This window comes from Apostichopus japonicus, chromosome 20, assembly GCF_037975245.1.
Source record: "Apostichopus japonicus isolate 1M-3 chromosome 20, ASM3797524v1, whole genome shotgun sequence".
In the NCBI taxonomy this organism is placed as follows: Eukaryota; Metazoa; Echinodermata; class Holothuroidea; order Aspidochirotida; family Stichopodidae; genus Apostichopus; species Apostichopus japonicus.
The window spans coordinates 24,350,387-24,377,133 of record NC_092580.1 but is presented as its reverse complement, the minus strand read 5'-3'; the positions used below and the strand labels follow the sequence as shown (position 1 = coordinate 24,377,133).

The 26,747-nt window shown below is 37.0% G+C and overlaps 1 protein-coding gene across 5 annotated transcripts; it reads right to left on the bottom strand.

Moving 5' to 3' along the window:
• Nucleotides 1-54: 54 nt before the first annotated feature.
• Nucleotides 55-24,782, bottom strand: LOC139960907 (uncharacterized). 5 transcript variants are annotated; one of them, XR_011790663.1, is made up of 13 exons: nucleotides 19,712-19,936; nucleotides 17,633-18,154; nucleotides 13,972-14,135; nucleotides 13,437-13,540; nucleotides 12,021-12,153; nucleotides 11,224-11,384; nucleotides 10,418-10,585; nucleotides 8,920-9,050; nucleotides 7,880-7,962; nucleotides 6,639-6,760; nucleotides 5,619-5,700; nucleotides 4,368-4,578; nucleotides 55-3,165 (listed from the first exon to the last, which is right to left on the bottom strand). XR_011790663.1 is itself a non-coding variant. In XM_071959594.1 (13 exons), exons 2-13 carry the CDS (start codon nucleotides 17,883-17,885, stop codon nucleotides 3,079-3,081), a joined length of 1,599 nt encoding a protein of 532 aa, XP_071815695.1. In that variant the 5' UTR covers nucleotides 17,886-18,154; nucleotides 19,712-19,927; the 3' UTR covers nucleotides 55-3,078. The 5 variants fall into 5 exon arrangements, 4 of the variants coding, with proteins under 4 accessions (XP_071815695.1, XP_071815698.1, XP_071815700.1 ...); XM_071959594.1 differs by having other exon boundaries at nucleotides 4,368-4,478; nucleotides 19,712-19,927; XM_071959597.1 differs by lacking the exons at nucleotides 17,633-18,154; nucleotides 19,712-19,936 and adding an exon at nucleotides 24,569-24,782 and having other exon boundaries at nucleotides 4,368-4,478.
• Nucleotides 24,783-26,747: the final 1,965 nt, after the last annotated feature.

Below are 26,747 nucleotides of genomic sequence, written 5' to 3'. Positions count from 1 at the left end.
GAAACAAACTTTAAAATGAAGCACAGACATAAAAAGGAATTAAAAACTACATCCTCAGAATGAAAGAAAGCAATATTTATTTGTGACTTTGTTCAAATTGTAAAAGCTAGCCATATACACCAGAAGAAAAAAAGAAGATTGAACATAAAATAATGACATACCTTGAATTTACTTTACAAGTTAAAGCAACATTCATACCAACCACCTGTGGAGTTCACTAGCCATTCATTAGAAGTATTTTTACTAGATCTACACAAGCTCTTGTATAACTATGCAGCAATATTAATGACAACAACACTGCCTTTGGTTTTCATAAGCACCTTTAATACAATTATACCCCCCCCCCCTCCCAGCCGCCATATGCACATATGACCATAGTCAAACAATCATGAAAATACATTATTCACAGGGGCGTCGGATGCTATTTGGGATTGGTACGGCAGATCAGAGTGTGGCCATCTATCATAATTATCGGGGGGACGTTTGGTAGGTCAAACTACGCTACGCACCACCATGGTTGGCATAATGGAGAAAATTTTGAAATAATGCCTCCCAGATTGCAGGAAATGGCACTTCCCGTGCTTGAAAACAAGACCCCTGCCATGCCAGAGTAGTCACATTTAGCCTACTTGCTTGTTTCATTTTGGTTCTGTATTTTTTTTTCTTAGTCCTATTTTTTTTTTTTTTTTTTTTGCGCTGTGAATATTGATGTACCGGCTACGACGCCCCTGATTCAAGAGAGCAAAGAAATGTTTGAAAAGAAAGTTGTGAACCTCATACACTAGAATTTAGAAATTGTAATCCTAATGTCACTGGTTTGATGAATACTGTTCTCTCCAATAATCTTTCTTTGCTCTTACAAAATTTATTGATAATTTCTAAACTAAGTTGTCAAAATATGACATAACATATAAGATGAGTGGGTGTAATGATGAGAACTGACTGCTAAAATACCAAATGAGATTTATAAAGTGAAGCAAAATGTGCGAATACCTGTTGGTATTATATTTCAGCGGAGTCTCCCTGACAAGTTTATGTCGCCGTGGAAACTTGTGATCACAAAGGCTTTCACAAAATTGTGAACAATACTGTAATATGTTACTCAAAACATGCTTGAATGTTTGTTGAGGCTTTGAAACATTGTGACCATTTTAGCATACCTATAAATTTTTATGTCACTTATAAAGTCCATGTAAATTTAAAATTGCAGACAATCACTTTTCTGTTTTGTTTTGTTTTTTTCGTTTTTATTCACAAAAGATGACAATATGCTGCCAGAGAATTATGATTGGTTTTGGTGGGGGAAATCACAAACATCTGTTAACGTCTTGCAAATATATTCAAAATTCAAATGAAGTGAAAGCTACATGCTGACTGTATTTGGCAAGAATCATTTCCTCAAAACAAAAATTGCACTTATTTTGGATGAGACCTTATTAAAATCCTAGAATGAATTGTCACTTTTTTTTGTTTTGAAAAATATGAAATTTTAAGCTAATTTTAAGCAAAGAAAATATGTATGCAATCTGGGTTAATTTGAAAATGTAAATTACAAAAATATTGTTCATGACCTTCGACTATTGAACCACTCATACAGTACTTTCATGACTTTGTATAGTGTATATGAATCCACATGAGCCTTCTGCATATTTGGTATAATGGATGGCTCTTTGATAAGAAAATATAACATTATTTTACAAGTACTACTTCATTTTAGTGAGCATTTAAACAAGCATGAAACAAAAATTGCATATATGTATCACCATATAATCACTACATAACAGATCACTATACATTGGTGCTAGTACTGGCAAAGAGTAGCAAAATATTCTCTTGTTCTTAAGTGACATATTCAGACCGTAGAACATGTCAGAACAACACCATTGCTTCAGTCATCAACAATCCTAGGTTTTACATTTACATTGATCTTCCAAGAACTTCAACAGCACATGTACAATGTGATATCATAGGTGAGCCATTCTCTGATACATTCCGACTGTCATGGCATTCTCTCTCTCCCTATCCTCTCATCCCATATGGAGATTATTTGAAAGTTACTCATACATTTGATGACATGAGGTGGCGGGGAATAGTCGAGCAAATTGCTCACCAGAAATCAGAAAATTTTCCCACTTTCACAGACCTCCGTGTACAAATGTGAGAGATGCTGGCTGTCGGTTATTTCACTAGACCCGACTTTGAACTTTCCCAAGTACTGAACATTCTCAATAGTGTCTATAAATATTGACATCGATAAAAATGAAATAAAAACTGTTGATTGCCGCTCTATGTGGTATGTAAGCCATGAGCCCTCAGTTTATTCTGCAACACTTTCAAATGTAGCATACGGTTTGAATTATGGTCTTCACTTGTCTGATGTTAACTGTGACATTAAATGTCAAAAAATCATATTATCACAATTTTGTAGAAGGCTAAAATGGCAATTTCTTCATAAATGTCCCAATTTTACAATAGAAATCTATAGATCAATATATTGATGGTCACCTTGTAAAATAAACCAAAAGCAAACATGAGTAAAAGTTGTAAGTAAAATTTTGATCCATGCCATCAGTATGTTGTTATGTAAAATACATTTGAACAAGTTTAAGTTACATTGACCAGATAAACTGTATGTACACTTTATCTATCACTAAGACAGAAAGAAAAACATACCTCATATTAAAGAGAGTTTGGAACTTACAAAATGCTTGAACAATACTTTTTACTCTCAAAACCCAAACCTAATGAAAACCTTTATCACTACTCAAACTGTGTAACATACAACCCTAAATCACACCAAAAAATTCTGAATTTTCAAATTGTGAATTGTATATAAAAAGTTTAAAATTTACTTTCATATATCATTGTTGCAATAAAATTTTCTTTTTGTAATATGCTGTGTACAGTGCATAAAAAATAGTTCTGATTACAAGGAGTTGATCTAGGAATTTAAAACAAATGTCATAATTAATCTTAATAAACCTGACTTAACAGTCAGATTCTACCAGCACCAAGGTTGTTTTTTTTTTCTCATTGGAGACCAGATTGCACATTACTTACAAGGTTAACCCTCCTCCCCTAGCATTGGCTGTCAATTCCGTCTTGACGGAGTGATTTCTTGATGCTAGGTATCACCTTGAATGGATCCGTGTTGACATTTGAAGCCTGAAATGAAATCATTTATGAAAGATTCTTAAATTCCAGAAATGACAGCTTGATTGCCTCCTCAGAAAGAAAGAAAAAACCCACCAAATCCTGGAAAATTTCTCTTCCATAACTTTTTTAATCACATGCAAATCCAAACAAAATAATAAAACACATACAAATGGCTGTTCTTGTTATGGTGTCATTCATTTATTCATGATTGCAGTCATCCCTATGCCCAACCCTTGCCCCACCCCCACCCCCACCCCCACCCCTAAGAAAGGCTCATAGAATATAGAATCTATTTTGTGATAAACAAATACCCAACTGTTCCACTCAATCCTGGTACATTTGTGTCCTTCAAGTTAAATAACTTTTTATTCGCATGCATAACCATAAGTATGATATATCAAAAACAAATAACAGTTCTTGATTATCTCAAATGATGCTGGTAAAGGTAAGCGCAAAACTAATGTAATATCATAAGATTATAACATTTTCAATTTTATTGCATAGCTACATGGCTCTAAAGTAGCTTCTTTGCCCTAAGGTCAAATATTTCGCCAAACCATACAGATTGTATCTCAAAAGAAAAGGATGCAATTCATCATTTATTTCTTTATCATGACTAATAAATTAATAAGCGAATTTGATTCAATTTTCAATATTTTGCCACCAAGACTCTTTCCATATAAGTGTTAATCACGTAAAAAAAATAGCATAACTATTTCATTTTTATTTTACTATCCACAATAAAATGTGACTAGTCAAGCCTGTGATCTAATTATTGGTTAAACCTTAAACTATAAAATGGCATCAAAACAATGATCAATATCAACTGAAAAATTGCTGCAATATAAAATAACAAATCCAATTAATTGATGATAGTTAGATGCAGTCACTCCTTGTTAAAATTAAGCACCTGGGATGTTTGTTTCCCTGAAAATAATTATCAAACTTTTTCAAAAATTTCGAAATCTGCTAAAACATGAAAGTAACAAAATAAATTAAATATTTTCCAATCGAGTGAATTGTGTATTTAAAGAAATTATGAGGCAATGACAACTGGCTGAGCCCTTTGAAGTTTCAGGAAAACCCAATCTGCTAATTCCTGGAGTTCTATCGCTTGTAACAAAAGGCCCTCCGATAGTTAGGGTGCAGATTCCTCCAGGGTCCATCCCGACCCCCCCCCCACCCCCGCCTAAACATTTTGATTTACTTACCGCAAACAATTCCAAAGAGCTTATGTCTGACCTCTGAATATCTGGAGGACCTCGACTTATCAACCTTGCTACGACTGGAATGGAGCCTTCGTCCCAACTACCAAATGAATCCTGACAGAGGTAACGGAAATTTCAAACTCATAATCAGGGGTGCAACCATGATTTTTGGTAACTGGAAGGGTTGAGATGTTATGTCTTCCAGGTGAGGAGTCTAAAATGAGGGGTGGCCCTCCCATTATTGTGGTAAAACAGAGGGTACTTAGATGAAAACATTGTATATTTGCAACATTTGATACACTGTTTGAAGGAATTTTGACTGTTTAATTTCTATTGCCCATACAAGTTGCATATTTATGTACTGTACACAAGGTCTCTCAACAAATTTCCTTTACCTGCTCATTTCCTTAACCTGGTTTGGATAATAGCCATTACATACAATGAACTAACAGCATCAGTACAGTACTAATTATTGACTGCTTTCAGTAAATGTTAATATGTTATTGTAAATAGACATATTACTTCAGTAAATGTAAGTATGTTAATGTAAATAAGCATATTACTTCAGCATAAAATGAAGAGAGCAACTCCCAGTGAATTTAAAACCAATGTTACCAGTCATCCACAATATGGAGAAACTGTTTTGGACCCAAATACAAACAAACTTCATCTGAAAACTGCGTAGTTCATATTCAAAACAAAGAAATGAAAAGGAAACACATTACCCATGTAAAAGCTGTTCTTATATATTGAAATTGTGACATGTCAAATGAGGAAGACCTAAGTTAAGTCCTGTCACTTGATGAAATTCAATATTTAAACAATACAACCATAAGAACAATCAAATTGACACAGACATTTGTGAGAGTGGCTTTACAGTAACTGTTATTGACTTCCTTGAATATAGGGAGATAAAGCCTTGAACATGATTAGGTCAGTGGCCACACAGTGGTCACACCCCTTTTGACTCCCTGGGGTTACCTTGACATAAGTCACCTTGAAATAATAATTTCTAGAGTAGGCATAATTAGGTTACTGGCCATACAGTGATCCACCACTGGAACACTCTGGGGCAACAGAAGGGATTTTGGCAATAAGAAAATGATAAGTTGAAATAACAATTTCTTGAGTTAGGAACAAGATGGCAAGTTGATGTGTTTGACTAGCAGTTTTGGCATATGTCTAATCTATGAGTGCCACATAATGTATGTTACTGCCAAAACATTCTTTTTACATAATTAGTCATCAACTCACCAGTGTCGGGAAGAAGATAACCATGCTCCATGCATATAGTTTCATCTCATCAATGTAGGCTCGTAGCACATGATATAGTAGGCTGTTAGGGGAAAGCACACAGGTTAATCTACAGGACAAAGTCTGAGAGAGAAATATCAAATTTAGATTTGATATGTTTTCATTTTCCCACCAGACTACTATTGTTTCACGAGAGCTTTATCTACGCAATCAATAAAATGTTGTTGTGTCAAGTTATAGACCTATTGTGTTATAAATCTATTGTGTCATTATGTATTGTTTGATAAATCTATTGTTCTACATCATTTATAGATTTTTTTGATAGTTTCTGTTTCATTTTTCCACTGGACTACTCATTGTGGTTGTAAGAGAGCTTAATCATTAAGACAATATTGTATCCATAAACTGTATGTAATTTTAACAGAGCTCTGACAAACTCAACGGCCACTTGAAAATATACTTTAAGTGGTGATTGGTAAAGTTTTTTGTCCCGTGCTCTTATACTAATAGCTAAACATAACAGAAACTTGAAAACACTCTTTCACAACTTTATATGGCTTGCTTGTACTGCAAATAATAGCTAAACATAACAGAAACTTTGAAACACTCTTTCACAAGTTTATATGGCTTGCTTGTACTTCAAAATAACAAAAAATATTGCAATGTTTTGCAAGCACTTAGACACATCCAATGTACGGTCCATGACTAGTACATCTTGTTCAATAAGCATACACCAAAGTGATATTTTGTTTACCACGAGTAATATTGTCATTGTGAAGTGGAAATATAGAATGAAAAGTATTTCACATACTGCTCATCTACTGAACCATCACATGTTCATTAAATTTTTATTTTACATTATCATAATCACATTAAATAAAACAAACTACTCCCCCTCCTCCTCCTCCTCCTCCCCAGCCCCCTCCCCCAACCCCCTCCCCAACCCCTCTCAAACTTCAAACAAATGGGTGTCCACCATGGGGTCAGATAAAGTGCTCTTTAAAATCAGTTACAAGTTACCTATAAAAATCCTTGGTTGGTTTCTGTGCTATGACAAATATATCATCATCTTTCTTCGGCGTTATCAGAGTAAAGGCCTTAGCGTCCCCTAAACAGACTGAGAGGTTCAACCCTCGATGAATCTAGAAGAAAAGAGAGCAGTATCTCAAGTAATTAATTCATTACTGTTAATTAGTATGATGAAATACAGTCATTATTGGCATTATCAAAACTGAGATCAGTTTCTGATAAATTGAAGCCCCTTTTGGATGTTGTTTGTGGGTCAGTTACAGGATCTATCAATAATAAGTCTAATTTGTGACAGTTCTGTTTTTCCAGTTGCCCTGTGCATCACTTCTTCTTGTTGTGGAGGGTAGAAGGGGAAGAGGGTAGGAAGAAGGGGGAGAAGGGATAGTATCACCAGTAAGAATTAGGGTATAGCAATCTGTATGAGGATAATGTATTTTTCATTATAGACATTAAAATCTTAAAGTTTTAAGAACAGCTAATCAAACAAATCTACAAAGAGCTAAAGGTAATCATCCCAATGGGATTAAAAACTTTAAGTTTCGGTCTTGGGGTCAGATACAATACTTTAAAGAATCAGTTATAATTACCTGTAAAATCTCCTTGCTTGGTATTATCAATGCCAATTCGGGAGGGGGGTTATAACACAAGTAGCAATTTGAGCAAAGTCATCTCTATGAGCATAATTTATTATTCATTATAGACAAATGCTTTAAAGTTTATTATAGACCTTAATTGGTCCAAATTGTAAAAGAGACACTAAAAATGTTGGATTGGAACCCTTTTACATGTAACCTGACTATACAGGACACTAATTGAAAACCAGCAGCAACAAGTGAGTTCCCAACAAGATATACCAAGTATGGTAGTATAGCTAAGTACAAGTTTTGGCAAAGGCAATAAATGAGGGCATGCCACCTGTCCTGAAACACACACTAATGACGATGAATCTGCAGGACCAACATCCAGTCTTTCATTCAAAACCAAGCCTGTTGTCCTATTACCTTTGTTTTCTTCTCTTTTTTATGTAAATAACACTATTTGTTAGAAATGTTAACATGAACAATAATCATATTGTGCTTCATACGAACTGACAGGATGACACATTGCACTGCAATATCCAACGTGTAATGGGCCACCACTTCAGTGAAATATTTGGGAGGGGCGGGATGGGGGGAGGTGGTTGTGGTTGGGGATGATTTGTTTGTTACTAACAGTTTGTTATATATGCTTACCTCAAAAAGTGTCTGAAAGTAGCTTTCACCAGGAAAGTCTTTCTCAAACTTTAAAGCTGCTGAGGTTAGTAGCTGCATTTGACCTGTAATAAGGTCAAGGATGGATCATTTTCAATAATCAATAATCAACAACAAGAAAGAAAGGTAAAATTGCACTAACATACAGATGATCAGGTAAAAATGGTTAATAACTGTTATCAAAGTATGAAGGGCCTGATGTTCGGACCCTAGTAGGATTTTCTACAAAGGCACACTTAAAAGGGAAAACGGGTAGAAGAAACTTGAATAAACGAGACAGACAGACTTGTTTAATTGGAAATGGAAGTGAAATGGTCGTGAATTAATGATAACAGGAAGGAAGACAATAGACAATGAGAATATAGTCAGAGAGAAAATCAATAACTTTGTATCAAAAATTTTGTAATTTCCTTCACACTAAATAGTTCATGAGATCAGCCTTGGAGACAGTTATTTCACAATGCCTACCAGCCTCAGTTACATGTGGGACAATTTTGTGGCATGCAGTTTTAGCTGATTTTCCTTTTTTTTCTTTTTTTTTATCCAATTTGGGAGACTGTTTTGCTGATTTGAAGCCTCCAGTAACTTCTGACACTAACATTTGGTCAATTTTTTGTTCTGATGGCTGCTTAAGGCCATTATATTAATAACATTAATACTAGTTTTGATGCCAGCATTGCTAAATGAGGTTATTGTTGTTATCACACCCTATGGTTAGTATTCTTCAGGCTGAATGTTTGCTTGCTCATAAATGTTGGTCATCCTTTTTGCCACGGGGTGTTTACAATGAGGGGCTAGTTGTGATACCATATTTGATCTACTTTGAGTGTTTTGGATTAACTTAGGAAGAACTTTGTAATTAAGCTTGCCAAGACACTTACTTGTTCTGCAACTTATATTCATCCATCAATGAGTTTTAATTATCACAAATGATCCATTAGGTTAAATGCACAGTCATCTGACAACAACAGGCCAATCAGATTCTAGGATTTGTAACAAGTATGAATAAACAGACATCTTACCATAGTGTGAGATGGAGTTGAGAGTGACCTGAGCATGCGAGTGTACCTGGCTGGTACTTCCCTTCGGAAGACAGTCCCAGGTCAAATGTGGATACTTGTAATTAGAGTTCTCTCCGTGAGCACGTTTCATCCTGACAAGAGAGAACGTAGTCGGTGACATTTATCAACAATAAGATACTACAGACAGCTAATATATATATCATTACTCAGTTAAATCAAGTCAACATGGTGACATTTATCAACAATAAGATACTACAGACAGCTAATATATATATATATATCATTACTCAGTTAAATCAAGTCAACATGGTGACATTTATCAACAATAAGATACTACAGACAGCTAATATATATATCATTACTCAGTTAAATCAAGTCAACATGGTGACATTTATCAACAATAAGATACTGCAGACAGCTAATATATATATATCATTACTCAGTTAAATCAAGTCAACATGGTGACATTTATCAACAATAAGATACTACAGACAGCTAATATATATATATATATCATTACTCAGTTAAATCAAGTCAACATGGTGACATTTATCAACAATAAGATACTACAGACAGCTAATATATATATATATATCATTACTCAGTTAAATCAAGTCAACATGGTGACATTTATCAACAATAAGATACTACAGACAGCTAATATATATATCATTACTCAGTTAAATCAAGTCAACATGGTGACATTTATCAACAATAAGATACTGCAGACAGCTAATATATATATATCATTACTCAGTTAAATCAAGTCAACATGGTGACATTTATCAACAATAAGATACTACAGACAGCTAATATATATATATATATCATTACTCAGTTAAATCAAGTCAACATGGTGACATTTATCAACAATAAGATACTACAGACAGCTACATATATATCATTACTCAGCTAAATCAAGTCTAACATCTATGGCTCTCTTTCTTTTGATGTCCACTTATATTTCAATATTTTTAATGTACTTAAGGTACGAAGTACTCCTTCTTACTTCCAGCCATTTTGATTTTTTTTTCGGGCAAGATAAACTTCTCAAGGTGTTAAATATCCATAGCAACGGCTCACAGTTTGTGGGAGTGATGGAAGACCATACAAATATGGAAAGTTTTATTTATATTATAAAACAAGATAGCAATTCTCAGCACGGAAAGCTTTTACTTTATGTTGTTGAGCAGCCACATGAATGTGTGCAATATTGTGTGATTGCTTACACTTCCCTTTGTATGGGAATTCCATGGTTTCTTTTGAATGAGTTTTAATCCAGAAAATTTTGCAGTTGGGGTAAAAGTGTGGTGTCAGCTTTGTTCCAACTGTCACTCAACTCCATGACCCAAACAGCATTTGCCTTTTCTAGCCTTCTCTTTTTTTTGTCTTTTGTATATGGCTGGTGGGGGGAGGGTGGGGGAAGGGGAAGGGTAGACCAGTTTTACATTTCTTTCAAATCTGTTGTATTTTTTTCTTTCTTTCTTTTAATACTTACCACCTCCTAGCTACACTCATGGCATCTAAAAATTCATCTAAAGTGAAATGTAATGGATGGTGATTTTTAAAGATGATTACTCCATGGAAACCATCAAATGGAAAGACATTGGCTGCTGTATAAGTATATTTTGATTCGATCCTACCAAAGCTGTTCTCAGCTGTGTTCCTGGTGAAAGAGAATAGAGGAAATGTACAGGACATATCATCAAGGCTAACTCTAAAGTTACTTCTTTGGTGGAATTAGTTCCATGTTTAAAAAGGTGTCTGTTTATAATGAAATCCGATGCAAAGTGTTGCTCAACAGCTTGACAATTCAACATTTTAAAATTATGCAGTAAAAATTGAAATTGTTGTCTTTAAATTGTCCCAAAGGGATATTTGATACAATTAGGAGTCTTGGATCATCTTATTATACTTTATATTTCATGACTGACCAACCAGGCATGATAAGGATAATTTAAAAAGGCATTTTGTCTTGAGTTTGCCACAATCTGATGTTCCCTTAGTAAAGGAAAGATTCAATATATGTAAAAATGTTAGTATACCACTTTTGTCTATCAAAAATTTAACAAGGAAGGATTAAACAAGAAAGAGTTTGGAAATAAAGGAAAACAATACAGGACATAAACTTTGACGATCATTGCCAAGGCAAAGTTTCAAAATTGCAGATTTCGAAAAAGATAAACATTTTGCAGGTAAAGAAAGCTATTGACTGTGTCCAAATATATTACTAATTAGAAAAAAACAAGTAACAACAAACACAAAATAACAAATGCATGATGACATATCAAAAGAAAGACTTACTCAGAATACTGGCAAAAATCACAATTCTTGGAGCTCTTTTCAACCAGGTCATTGATGTAGTTGTCGAGGTCTACTCTTGCCGTGATGCCAGGTCTCTTGGACCGAGTTGGATTAATGATACTCTGTTCATAGGTGTACTTGTTTAACACAGAAATAATTTTCTGAGAGTAGAATAAAAAAAGAGTATTAAACTATGTTATAGTACAAAATATCCTCTCCCTTGCTTTTCAGTTTGAGGGTGACAGGAGGGGGAGGGGTCAAGGGAGAAGGGAGATGGGGTCAGAGTGGAAGCATGAAGGGTTGTTAACCAAAGAAAGGAAGGTTGTACGTGGAGAGTTTAACATCTTTAAAGCAAGAATTTTCTTAGAGTTGCAGATATAGTTGAATAAAGATCAGAATGATGATTTTTATTGTTGATTTGCATTGCAATACCTTTAATATATACTAAAACTCATTCCAATCCTCTGACTAAAGGTCATCTGTTGTAATGATGGCGGGTGTTCCAAATTCATGGCATGTCTTTGTGCCATCCTCCAGGCAGCATTATCCACTCTGGGACACTTACTCTACTTTAAAACTCCCTCAATAGCTGGTAATTAACTAAGAAGACAGAAACACCATAAAACCAGAGACCAGTATTTTACTGCTGCCAGTTACTTTAAGCAAGCTCAGTTTGAATGATGCAAGACTGCTGACATTTATAGATATTATACATTGCATTTCTGAACTGAGAGAATGTGGAACACAGTCTCAGGATTCTGTGATTAAACTGTTTACTAGACATGTTCATTACTTGCCTGGCGTTGAAATTGATCTTGCGGTACCCCTGGAAGCCAGGACTGCACCTTTGCTAAGAACGGCTCTTTCACAACTACATCGCTTGTAGCCGTTGAAACTCTGTAAATTGCACTGAACTTCTTGTATAAACCCCTAAGGAGAAAGAATCAATCATAAGAGAATTTTTACCCTTTTTACATCTATCTAATGAAACGAATAAATCTCCAAAAACTTACTGGTTTTGGTTATTTTCAAGAACCAATACTTTATTTACCTGTCTCCAGTAGTCATGGTATTAAGAATCAGTTTTAAGTATGTCAGTGTTTGTCTGTTTTAGAGATGCAACGTAATCAATATTTTCCAGGTTCTATATGTACAGACATTGCGCTTGCATCATATACCAAAAGCAAATCAACTAGTTCCAATGCAGAGGCTGTCTTTTCTTTAACATCTCAATTTTTTTACCTTTATCATTCACAAACAAAGAATTTATCATTCTATTATGGTTTCACAGGAACCTGTGCATTCAAGGTCTCAACATATATTTAATCTGTTTTCTACTTAATTCCACTATCAAACATGGAAGAGCAAGAGCTATTAAACTTCTTCAAGGATGCATACCCCAAACTGTCAAACAACTGTTGAAAAGTTTATCATCCATAAATCACTTATCTAGACAGCTTAATTTGCAAATATACCCATTTACAGAAAATATTAACTTGTAATGGTATTACACTTTTCCTTCATTGGGTTTCCCCATTCAAATGAAAATCTCACTGGCCATCATATATGACAAGCATTTTGTATACTCCAGGTTCTAACACTGATGTGCATTCCAGTACCATAAGGTGGCAAACTCCAATTAGAGTCTATATCTATCCGCTCGTTTGTTCTCCTTCAGGAAAGCAGCAGGAGAACATCTTTTTTGACCTGTTATCAATCATGATCTAGTTTTTTGTGGCTTGCATGTTGAAGAGCATGAATGGAAGTACATGTGGTGAGAATATTGGGTCAATTGAGGCAATTTTAGACCCCTTTAGGCCTCCCAGGAGTAACGTAGGAAAATTGTTTACTACTGCGTGAAGAGGTTTGTTTACAAGTGACGAAAACGTCCGGCTCGGATTGCAAAAAATCTACATGGTCATGATACAGAAAATTGATGGTACCATGAAAGGCCAACTTGACAGCTATCCGGTGATGGGTAGCGTTTAGCTAGTGAAAACTTCTATCTAGACTTAGAGACCACATTACTTTTGTGATTTAGTGTGTAAGTCAATGGGGCTTTTAATGGGCATATGCTACCATAAAATACATTTACAAGAACATCAAAAACATTCAACTTAAACCATTCTTGCCAATTCACGTGTAAACAGTTCCCTGATCTATAAAAGCATGAGACACTAAAATCAACACAACTTGCAACATTAAACTTATACCTGCACGTGGAGGCCTTTTGCCACGCCTGAACAGTGTCCTCCAAGGAAAATATTGATTGGGCCTGGCCATGTAGATAATGGCAACCCGCATACCGTTGACTGTCCTGGATAGAAATGAAAATCATAACTATTGAACACTGGCCAATGTGATGTTACTGTAGGCTGTATCAGTTATCCTTGGAGTGTAGGAAAATTATATAGGAAAAATCATGAGCATTAGTTTTCATGTTTTGCAAGGACTAGCTGCAAGGATAATGTAAACGCTTCACTTATAGATTGCAACATTCACAGTATTGAAAACCTTTCATTGCCAAATTTATAACTGTGGTATCTTGGGGTAACATAAAGGCTGGAAAGAGACGAACTTTAGACAATCTGATGAGGTGGACAAAGAAACATTGCATATCCCACTTCCAACTTGATGATAGCAAACATGAAATAAAACATGTGATTCAAACTGTCATATTGAATGTTGCAATATTAACAGAACAGAGCTCTAGGGCCAATTTTAACAACTGAAGAAAAAGTTACAAACCTTTGGATCAAAAAAAGGGTGAAGAGCTCCAGTCTCTCCGTAAAATGAAGTCCTGTACATCAACGCGAGGATAAAAGCCGTACAAGTAAAAACAAAGATTAGGGCCCGTCCTGGTCTTTTCATATGAAATCGCATGCTTGAGACAATCTCCTGCACAGGTCTCCCTGTTAAAATATAATTACAAAGATACATCAAGCTGTTGTAAGTGAAATAACAACATTCACAATTCTGAGAGACATTGTCAATTGTTCTTCAATCCCAAACTGAACCAAAGGATGTCATTTTAACCTCTTATTGCACATTGTGATTTTTCTGATCTTTAATCCACTGTTTAATAATTACTAATTCATACCATTCTCTCTGTGACGTGCAATTAAAGTTTCTATTATAAAATCTTACTTACAAGTACTCTAATCATAGTTTCAAGTTACTATATGTCAAAAGACAACTTAAAAGATGCTAAAAACACATTTTATTACAGTCAACTGAAATTTTTAAGGTTCTCCATGTTGTAGACCCCATGACGGTGGAAAGATGATTCCAACAAGAAAATTGGAATGTGTAACATTTATTCCGTTACTTACGGCAAGAGAGTAAGCCACACGGTATATATAACATAGAATGTGGTAACAGAGAACAGGGTGCACACAAATAAGTTTACATCAACACCCCCTCTTAAACTTATGGTGGTTACATAATAAACATGGGAAAACAGTATATATGCTTTTGAAAATCAAGAATATTAAGAAAAACTTTGAGAATAATTAAACCTTCCATAAAAATTGATATATGGAATATAAAATGGTAACCATTTCAAACTGTAAATGAGTTGAAAACATTTAGTTCTGCCTCAATAACTCAGCTACCTAGTTACCCATGATCTGACAGCTTAACTTCTGTAGTGTGGACCCGCTCACAGGTTTGGTAATTATATGTCAGCAACATTTTGTTCTGATGGAATATAAACAGGTTGTAAGACACCTTTCTGGACTTCCAACCTAATAAAGTGGTACCTTATATCATGATTTTTAGCTAGAGCTAAGGCACCTCGGTTGTCACAATGCAGCAAAACAGAGTTCACCGAGTCGATATTTGTCATGCTTCTCCATAGCTGTACTAAAAATTTAGCCTGCTGTGTAGCAGCTGCTAACGCCATATAGTCAGCTTTGCATGTGGACAAAGCAACTGTAAGCTGTTTTAGTACTTTTCCACGATATCGGTGGACCGTTCTCAGAAAGTTGGAAACAATAACCTGTAATGCTACCATGGTCTTCTGAATATGCCCCAACTCGAATCACAAAAACCAATTAAACTTAGAGGTTCCAAAGACTTCTTTAGCTTAAACTTTCATTGATTGTACCTTTAAGGTAGCTTAAAGCATGCTTTGCCATGGTTGAGTTTGACATGTGCTATGCCAACTTTGTCACAGTATAATGTCACAGATCTGGCCCGGTTCATGTCATCACGTCTAGATCAAACTACCAACTATCTCTCTATAGAGTCTAGCATCAGTTAACTCTATCTGATCTTCAGGATTCTCAACAACTTTGTCTACATTCATTTCACATGGAGTTGATCATGCTTTACAGTCCTTCATACCATACTACAGCAACATTTTCTCTATATACCTTGACTGGTTTATTTTGATCATGTCACCTTCGCAGATAAAACGCATACCCCTAGAAACATCAAAATTCCACCTAAGTCTTTCATTTTGAATCTAGAGGGTTAAATCCCTCTTGATATCCTCTAGTGTAGAGTCTCTATTGGTTGTGATGATGATATCATCCACCCAGAGAAGAATTATGGTCATATCAATCTCGTCATGTTTGGTATACACACAAGAGTCTACAAGTGATTGAGAGTAACCCTCCTCAACAAAGTAGGAATGCAACAGGCTATTTCAACTATGACCACTTTGCTTAAGACCATACACTTTTGATAGGCTGTGCAAGGTATTAGCACTCAGCAGCCACTCCACTTAGGATACAGACCTCATACAACATTGTGCTACAGCTGGTGTAGACTTGGTCTTCAGTCTACAGACCAACTTTTCACCATTCTTGCCACTTACTGCAAACCTTCTGGTTGTTCAAGTTACAGTTCGCAATCTATTGGAGCACTTAAATAAGCTGTCTTGACATCAGTTTGATGGTCAGTTGCATCAACGCTCGGATGGATGAGATTCATGCGGTCGGAGAGAACGTCTCATTGTAGTCCACATTGGGTAATTGGGAAAACCCCTTAGCAACAAAGCGAGCTTTACATTGCTCTTCATCATTTGGGCCAAGTTTCGTAGTTTAAACCCCTACCCCCCTACATTCCTACCTTCTGGTAGGGGATTTAATTTGAAAGTGTCATTCTCTCTGATGGCACTGATCTCATCCTTCATAGCTTTCTGCCATTTACTTGAGGCAGGGCAAGTGACAGCATCTTGGTATGTGCTTTGGTACATCAGCCAATCTGTAGCAATAATGTATTTAATAGTTTACACTGTCATCATTGTCAAGGTTGTAATCTTCAAGATGCTTGTTAGGGCTTTTTGGCTCCCTACGTGGGTACAACCTACCAGAACCATAACTCTCTTGATCAGACTGTTCCCTTATATTGTGCTCAGAGTTGACAATTTGATTAACAGCCTTTGTCTCTTCTATCACTAGCTTGATAAGGTGGCTCTTTATCTGTGACGGATTCTGGTTTACTTCTCATAATGAGACCATCATCGTCAATTGGGTTACTGGGTAGACCACAAGACTTATCACCATTAGAAACAATGTCAGCTCTCTTTGGAAACTTAACAAACCTGACTCTCTTCATTAGTTGGCTATCAGGATCATAGACAAGATAAGCTGGACTTCCCTTGTCATAGCCTAGGAAAATTCCACTTTCACTTCTAGCATCTAATTAAGTCTTGTTTTGTATGAAGGCATAACAGATGGTACCGAAAGCATGCATACCACTGATGTTGGGTTTTTTGCTGGTAGATAACTCAAATGGGTTTTTTCCAAAGCCTTGAATTGTAACATCTGTTACGAACAGTCTTGAATTGTAACATCTGTTACGAACATAAGCTGAAAACATAACAGCATTAGTCCACAGTGCCTATGGCAACTGTGACTGTAATAGTAAACATCTTGCCATCTCAAACAGTGAAACGTCATGCTCTTTCAGCAGTACCATTTGATGTGGCAAATGTGGCGCTGACTTTTTGTGTTTGATACGATTCCTTACAAGCAAAGATTCAAAAGCTTTTGACACAAATTCACCCCCTTGATCACTTCTAATACATTTTATAGATCCATGTGGTGCAATATCGGCCAGGAACCCTTTTCAGTTGCAGCATGCACCGAAAAGATATTTTGTTTGAAGGATGGTAAATATAATGTATTTTCTAAGATGCTTGTTTGGGTTTTACCAGTGGAATCTACTAGTGAAATTTGAGCATCACCTCTCTTAATGGCAACATTGTTGTTTCTACTGCCATCAGCTAATTCAACGTAATGGTCACCGGGATTGAAGTTATCTTCAAATCTTACAAACTTTGACTCATTGTTAATTATGTGGGTTGTTGCCCCACAATCTACTAACAGACCTTTTGCTTCATGTACCCTTTCTAGTTGATCGGTATCAAAGCCCACCTTGAAGAGAAAATTGTGTTCACCTTTAACATCATTTTGGGAGTTGTCCAAAGTCATAACTGAATCTTTCCTCCTACACCATTTTGTGTCATGGTTGTTTTTCTTGCATACATCACACCATCTTCTCTTAATCATTTGGTCATTCACTCCACAGTCTGCTGCTCTGTGTCCAAGCCTTCCACATGTATAGCATGCACCGTTGAATCCTCCATGCTTCCTGGACATCAGCTGTCTGTTGTTAGTATTTGATGTCCATGTGCCTCCCATCATCTTCATGACACTATCATCCCTGGATTGTCGACCATTTCTTCAAAACTTCTTAGGGCAACCTTGAATTTGCTGAATTTTAGAACTTTGTCTTTTTGTGTGACCACAGTAGAAAAGGACTTCAACTCACTTGGTATCCCTTTCAGAACCATTGCAATCAGTAGACTGTCACTTTTAAATAACCTCACCAGACGTTTTGAGTGAAGTCGCTGCCGTTTCAGCTCTTCTCATGTAGTCAGTCACGCTCTCTTCATTTGTCTTCTTTAAGGAGGTCAACTCTGCATAAAGAGAAATAATTCTTGACTTCCCCTTCGATAGGTAATGTTGACATAGAATCTGTAGGGGTCTTCTACAGTCTTCTACAGTTGTCTTTCGCATCAAGAATAACTAACGATAGGCTTCTATCATCTAGGCATTGAACTAGTTTTGCGAAACCTTCTGCATTCTTCTCTTCATCAACTTCGTCGTCCGACAGTAAAATTACTTTGTGAAGCTTTTGCAATCGCATTGGCCTACAAATTTTATCTCCCACAGTTCGTACTTCTCCTAATCACCCTCAAATAAAAGCCGATACCTGGGCCCATAACCTGTTGTAGATGCCATGACGGTGGAAAGATGATTCCAACAAGAAAAGTTGAATGTGTAACATTTATTCAGTTAAGGCGAGAGAGTAAGCCACGCGGTATATATAACGTAAATGTGGTAACAGAGAAAAGGGTGCACACAACTAAGTTAACAAATATCAACAATCCATTCAAAGACATGTATCTTCTTTCACTTAGGATGACTGTATGGATATATAGATTCAATAAAGTTTAGTGACATTTATTGGAAGTGTGTTGTATCTAATGAAATTGGGGCAAGAACCCTGGCTATGCGGTATGCAAGGTATTGTGGTTTCTGATTGGCATCCCCAAGGAAATAAATGGCTATATAATGATTGCCATCAACTAAGAGCTGGAGAGCTCAGTTGGTAGAGATCAATGGCACTTTGAGTCCTGTTCTGGCTGATATCAGTAAAATAGGAATTCAATGACAAGAAGGAGTCAGGCAGTTTCTTGGTTAACTTGTTTTAGTGAAAATGTTGTGAATTGTTTCAGGGCTAATCATCACTAGGCTAGGTCTAAATTTAGCAGCTCTTGTTGCTCCATCATCTAACATTGAACCATTCACTGACTTCATTTTTCTTTTCCTCTGAAAATTTACAGTGCTTATGTTTTGTTTTTCACAATCATATTTATTCTTGTTCGGTTCAATTTAGAAGGAAAGGCAATCGATACTTAGCATAACCAGTGCCCTGTGGAATTTGGTAGCGATAGTGTTACTGTAACTTAAGTTAGGTCCTTAAATTAGGCTGCAGTGTTACTGTTACTGGTGTTTAGGCCTTAGCACTAGCAGATTAATGTATCAAAATTGCTTGCCTATTAAGAGTTAAACTTTAACGGCTTTCAATGTGGGAATTAATCTCCGTCTAGCTGCCGAGTGAATAATGGACCTTGTCTTGTTTTCACCCGGATGCAAACATGTTTTGACCGTTTTGTTTTCGCTTTAGCCTAGCACTGTAGCCGATGTTTAATTTATTTCGCAGAACTCATCCCTTTAGTATTAGAGTTCCCCTTTTACTCATCATATCCTAGTTCGTCAGTGTGAACCACTGATCTGTTAGTGTACAGATCAGTGGTGTGAACCAGTGCCAACATGATAACAATTCAAGATTAGAGTAGCCTTCTTCGAGCATGTAAGCTCTAACTTAGTTCAACTTCAGTTTCAAGGATCCAAAAGTATGACGAATCGTGAAAACAAGTAATCGTTTACGTTTGCATAATCTCTCTTACCTGCGCTTCTTCCATTACATTTCGAATTTTCAAAATTCTGAATATTGGAAGTGATGGTACCACTAGTTATTATCTTGTTGTCCGTGGGTATCTGTTTTCAGTATATACCACTCTGTTGCCGTGAGTATCACAGAAATTAATACACTAATTTCCGTGTGTGGTATATACCACAGAAATTACTGAGCTCACGATCTCGAATATCTGCCAGCCCGCCCTCTATAGTACCTCGGTTGGCTGTATCCGTTCTGAGCAAACAGGATCAACGTGTTTAACTAAAATAACGTTTTACTTCAGTGCAGGGGCGTATCCAGGGGGGGCGCAACAGGCGCGCGCCCCCCCTATTGGCCGTCACCAAAAAAAAAAAAGTTTAGCAAAAAAAAAAAAAAAAAAAAAATTGATGACGACCTTTATGTGAGACGTCGGTGATCGCTCACCCCCCCCCCTCCCGTATGCTTTATTTTTTGTTTGCCAAAAAAAGGTTCTGGCGAAGTTCGGCGGCATAATAGTTTTAGAAAAATAGATGGTAATTGTGTTTGTATTGTCACTATAAACACTAAATGACATGCCAGCCATACTAAATTGTGCATTTTGTGTCCATATTTACTGGAAATGTTGCTTATTATTAAGGTCGAAAAATGGATCACATATGGCCATGGGCGGCGATCCTGGGTGGAGGGGGGGATATATCCCCCCATGAAAATGGGTGGAGGGGATGTAATGCACCATATCCCCCCCCCCACCAAATGCCAGGGATAAGAATATTTTCATGCCTACATTTATGCATCTTCGTTAATGTACGGCTCTTTTTTAGCTTCATTTCTCGCCTACCATAAACGCAGTGCGATCTTTTCAAATAAAGCGTCTTTATAAAGCAAAAATAGTTGACTGTAGGCTTCATTGGCCCTATAGCAACAAAATGTATTATTGCGCCCACGGTATTGATATAGTACATATATGCACCCTCATAGTATTCATATAGGCCTTATAGTAGGCCTACACACGTACATGTTCCCTCGAACAGCTGAGAATCTCATGTAACCAGGATAATGCTTAATACACGTTTCACCTGGATGCCCTAGCAATCGGTACCTAGGAATGTAACTATGTGTAATTGTGTATTGCATGTGTATAGGCCTATAATAGCCTGCATGAGGCCATTTTCTTCATCGAATAATATAACAGAGCTCTCGAACATTCTAACGTTGCGCCTGAAACAAGATTGACATGGGCAATTTTCCCAAAATAACACCCGAAATTAAAAAAAAAGTATTTTGGATCCTGATTATGAGATATTTCGGACATGACATCCCTATTTTAAAGTTGGGTATATGCCGCTTGGAAACCTCGGGAAGTGCCGTGTCCGGCCATCTAGAGGGTTTGTTAATCCCAAAATTTTCTTGTACGCTTCGCGCCAACTCATGGTGGCGCTACGCTTAGATAGTCAACAAGGTCATATCCCCCCCCCCCCCCCCACTCGGAAGTACGGATCGCCGCTCATGCATATGACACCATTTTTGCATTTCAGCCCTTCTTTGAAAGCAAAAATTGTACACCCCTCCCCTTAGACCCATCCCCCAGGACGGCGATCATTCATGCCTGGCGCCCCCCTATTGGAAAATCCTGGATACGCCCCTGTCAGTGGGTTTATGGAATTAAGAAGCATGGTGACACAGGCGGCCGTATTAAACTAGAGTTCCTCTATATTATACAGGGGAAAACAAAATAGTACTACTATAACTACTAAGGACCAGCGAATTTAAGATGACATGAAGGCTCACTCCACAGTACAAAAACGTACAAGGCAATCATGGAGGGTCATGTGAAGTCATCGAATTTAAGATGACCTGGAAAATATGATGACGTAACTTATGATAAGTAGGTATATAATATCTTGTCAATGATCGTACAGCCTATTTTTTTATTGCACTTATCAACCGAGCTATCAATATATTGTCCGTTTCAAGCGAATTTCGAAAATTACGTAGTGCAAATGCTATTCCATTCAAAGCGAACTTCTCCGGAAAAGAAGGTAAGACAGTGAGGATTATTCTTAGTTGTATGTTAGTTTTTTGTTTTGTTTTAATGATACAATAAATACTTCCATTACCTGAATATTATAGTCGGGTGCATATTCCGGGTTACAAATAACCCAGAGGTCATGAATAACCTTGATTTCAATTCAGTCCGAAATCGCGAGTTCGGTAAATTGGTGACATGAGGTCACTGGCCGTATATACTATACGATCAGAATGAGTTTCAAAATTAAGGAAGATCATGGTCGGAAAAGCTCGTTGTAGATATGTCTTCGTATTCAACTTTTAATATAACAAAATAAGTTCTGTATCTAAGGAACGTAGGGTAAAACGGATGGAGTTCTTTCACGAGTCTAAACCTCGATCGCTCAGTTGATTTAGCTCTTACACTTGTTGTATTACATCCGCAGCGTTTAGTGCCATTTGAAAATTATATGATTGCTTATGAGTTTTATAATGCAAGTACCCTGAGATGAAATTTTATAAGAAGCATTCTTTTGCCTCGTTATTTTTATATTTTTTTTTTTTTTTTTTTTTGTTACGTTGTTCAAACGTACCAGGCGCCGAAGTTAAATGTACCGTAAGTACCGATTGTAGCCTCGGACCAAGATTCACGGAGGACACATTTTATAAAGTAAATGAATATGGAAAAATTTTATGGTGTTAGCTGGAGCGAATTTTTGGAAAGAGTGAGTTCAAGGTAAATTAGATGAGGACGGATTGTAGCCTCGGACCAAGCTTCACGAATGACGCGTTTCCAAAGGAAATGAATATTGAAAATATTTATGGTGTTAGCTGGGGCGAAGGTTTGGAAATAGTGACGGTAGGCAAATTGTATACTCCGACTGTAGGCTCGGTCGCGTTTAGAAAGTAAGATAGCCTGTATAGCTTCATGATAATAGTATGTAGTTACGCTAAATGTATATATATATTCTAAATCGAAAGATGATAACATTCAAAGTAGGCTGTCTCAGCAATAGTGTCTTCAATCTTTAGAGGTGGGGTGATTAAATATTGTTTATTGTTTATCCTGTATCAAGTAACTTATACGCCCACAGAGTCCTCGACAAATGGAAAGTTCTGGTTACGCATGCTGAAACTTTATTACGACTTAGTGGAAAAATATTTTGACCCAGCAGATTTCTAATGTCGCAATATGGATACCGATTCAGCGTAGTACATTTCAGCTAACTCGTTTACAAACCGTCATCAAACCAGAAATGAAAAAGTATGTTGAAAAGGACAAACAGATATTAAGCAATGTAAACTTGTCCGTGATCCTGGTCAATCAAACCCTGTTCCACCAAGGCCGAGAATGTAGAACCATTTAGTCTCAATTCGCATATCTCATCTTATTCAAATATCCCAGAGACGCCTCCCAATTTTTAATGTTCACCAGAATTTTCTTTTCGGAGCAGATCCATGTACGTGTGTTTGCCACATGTGTTTGCCACATGTGATCCCTCATGTAGGCATGGTCGATGGCATCATGCGAAAAGGAAAAGCACAACTCCCGTCGGAATTGACGATTTCTCTAAAGGTTTGGCAAAATCCAATATGCCTCATAAACTGATCCGTAACCCCGACCGTTTGAGAGAGATGAATCGTTGGATGGACGGAGGATATGATAAACCGAGACCACGAGGGCAACCCGCTCCCGAGGATTTCCCAACTTTGAAGATAAAGGTAAACAGAATCTCTACGGTGAAGCTTATCATTTGCCTTACTAAAACCAATCCTCTCGATTTCTACGTCATAGTCGAATGACGATTAAGACAAAGCGTAAAAGTTCGAAGAACGAAAATACCATGTGAAGTACGGTATGAATGTTTAAACATTAAAAGCGATCGTACACTGATCACATCATATATGCAGTTGCTTTGATACGCGCTACGATAGATCGTCTGCCGAAGAAGGGGCCCTCGTTAAACTTGTCATTTCGCAAACTACTGTGTCTATATCCAGGGGGTTGTCATGGAAACTCCCTGTTCTATCCGCATGCTGTGGTGGTACGGTGCGCCTGAATGTCTCTGGTGTTGGACAAGTATCTATGCGATCTTTCTCATCCTGCCCTTGGAGGACTATAGGGGACTTTTGTAAGACTAGCTGAGTATCATGGATGTCAATGTTAAACCTGTTTGATCTCGAGTGCGTGCAGATTGTATATTACGAAAGATATATCGAAAGATATCGAATCGTAAACAAGTCATTCAAATGTATTAATGTATGTGATCTCACAGATGATTTATCAACCCTTGACCAAGAACTGAAGATGAGAAGGAGATTGGCGCAATGATATTAATGCAATTTTGTTTTTAACATGTGGTTAACATTAAATAGAGAAAATTTGTCTGAACTTAACGGAAACTTTAAGCTTCGCATCAAATGCTTTAATTGTCTCTACTTGTTCATGGATCTCCACTTGATAACCATATACTATACAAAGAGACAAAGAACTAATGTAAGCTCTATACTGGGTAAGATAAATGTTCAATTGATGGACGGGATATATTCCTTAGTCATTCGAAACTATACAGGCCTATATGCAATGCCAATGAGGTTAGATAATTATGTGTAAACTGCAGTAGAGATTTTTGAATTGAACTTTGGAAAAAGTCTTGCACTATTGCCCAGGATGATCATTACATTCTTTTCGATATGATGTATGAGATTTTTGTGGCAGACATCTTAGATGTTCCAGGTTATCGTCCATATACCATTAAAAATAGTTTCGATATATGATCAGCTACCCGTATATAATTATAGTGCAAATATACATTAAAATTAACTGCATACCGATCGTGATGTAATATTATGATCTTACCCTGTTGATCACATCGCTGAGAATCCTCTGCATTTCCTTTATTGCTCTCATCAGCTCTTTTTCGAAAAAACATCTGACTTTTAAGAAATCCAGTTTGAAGACAATGCGGCTCATTCTTTTGATTGGCCTCTAATCTGGAATTCTCCGCCATTATAGTGTATTGTCAATAGAAACGAATACCACTATTACAATCGCACCAAATATCACTCTCTTTCTCTCTACCGGTCGAAATGAGTTGTAATCTCCCGCTCGCGATTTTCATTAACTGCAGGGGTGCGTGACGATAAATCTTCATGTGGGTGCCCTTAAATTGTTGGTTAACGTTACCGTATAGTAGTGAGTCTGTATACTTGTCAGTACATTCGTAATCGAGCATACTTTTATATAATGTAATTCGAGCATACTTATAGATAATGTAATCGTACTCACATTCAACCATTTATACCGGTATACTCATACTCCGTGCATTTTGGAAACGTATATAGGTATACTATAGTATAATACTAAGTCCTCTTACTTTGGCTTCTACAGCCTTGTACTCGTACTGACGTACTCGATTTATTGTAGACTGAACCATGGCGGCGGAAGCACTTTTAATCTGGGGAGGCACCGACATCAAAGGGCACTTTGCAGAAATTCGATTGGACCGATGCAGCCTTATATTTAGTACCCTTTATAACTCTTATTGTATTATATTATTTGCGTATACACATCACTCCATCAACGCCCCCCCCCCCCCCCCTTAAGGAAAAACGCATACTAGCACTGCAATATCCAATGTGCAAATTGGGAAACAAGGAACAAATTTTCTTTTGAGACAAAATGAGGTGAAATCATGCCAGTTGCTATACTGTAGGAATCTTCCGAATTAGAGTTTATTTCTTGTTAATATCTTAACAAATTTTTTCCATTCGAAATAGCTTCGAGTTTGACCCACAGGCGTAGCCAGGATTTGCAAAATTGTATGCACGACTATCTGAGCGGAGCGCCACCATCGGTTGGCGCGGAGCGTACAAGAACATTTTTGGTTTTACAAACCCCTCAGATGGCCGGAAACGGCCCTTCCCGAGTGTTCATTCTGGTTCCCTGGCCTCTTGCTAACTTGAGACACCTCAATTTTTATGTAGAAAAAGGGCACATTTTTAACCTGAGGAAAAGTGGGGGGCACGTGCCCCCTGTGCCCCCCCCCCCCGGTTCCGCCGCCCTTGAGACTGAATACCACAAAACGTTGTGTTAATCAAACTATATCAAACTAGCTCAAGAGAATGTTAGTAAAGGATACTTTTCAAAAGAAATATTACATTTATTACCACTTTCCCATGTTGTTAATTTGTCGTTTAGTCTACTAGGTATTTTGCTCGTGCTATGTCAATGTTTAAGAAGGTGGATTCTCTAAAGGTATAAGAACGATGGATATATTTCCACTTTACCAGGTATCTCTTACATTTTCGACAGAGTAGCTATTAATATACTTAATACCTTCTTAAACAATAACAATATATTATATCATTATCAATTTAGTTTCTTACCGGGTCGGTCGAAGGCACATGCACTCGTACATGTTACTGATCAGATAATTGTAGCTTTTGAAAAGAGAGAGTTTCTGGCACATTGCATGGTATTCCATGTTTAAATGGTTTACAAGTTATTTATCTGAACGTACTCAATTTGTGTTACTCAATGATACAAACTCTGATCTCTCTCCCATATCTTGTGGGGTCCCACAAAGTTCCATCCGTGGACCACAGGTAGTATTTTAAGTGCTACTTTACCCCCCCCCCCCCTCCATCGCGGGACACAAACGGGGTCAATTCGGGCGTAGTTTTGCCGGGGAGCCTCCGTATGTTTTGTTTTGTTTTTAAAGCGGGCACACAACCTTTTAATTTAATTTTCTTTGTTTTCTTTTTCTTTTACGTGAACTGTGCAAAAGACTTTCTTACGGCCGACGTGCAGATGACAGTTCATGTAGTATATATATGTAGTATATAGTCTGTTTTTCGGGGGCGTTTCGGGAGTTTGCTATTGATCTGTTTTGGGAGTCTTATTGAATCCCACAACCTTTTTTCCATTTTTGGATATTCCAAGACAGTACATTAGTTCCACATGACATAGTACACAACCTGCAGAAGGGAATATATACACGTACACGCTAGGATCACGTTTGTAAATGAAGTCATAG

Excerpts from the sequence above, each read along its gene's own strand:
- LOC139960907 (XM_071959594.1), bottom strand. The coding sequence starts at position 17,885 with ATGAAGATGATGGGAGGCACATGGACATCAAATACTAACAACAGACAG. Across the intron at positions 9,051-10,417 it reads ATGAGTGTAGCTAGGAGGTG|GATGAAACGTGCTCACGGAG; the intron begins GTAAGTATTAAA and ends CTCTCTTGTCAG. Across the intron at positions 6,761-7,879 it reads ACTTTCAGACACTTTTTGAG|ATTCATCGAGGGTTGAACCT; the intron begins GTAAGCATATAT and ends CTTTTCTTCTAG.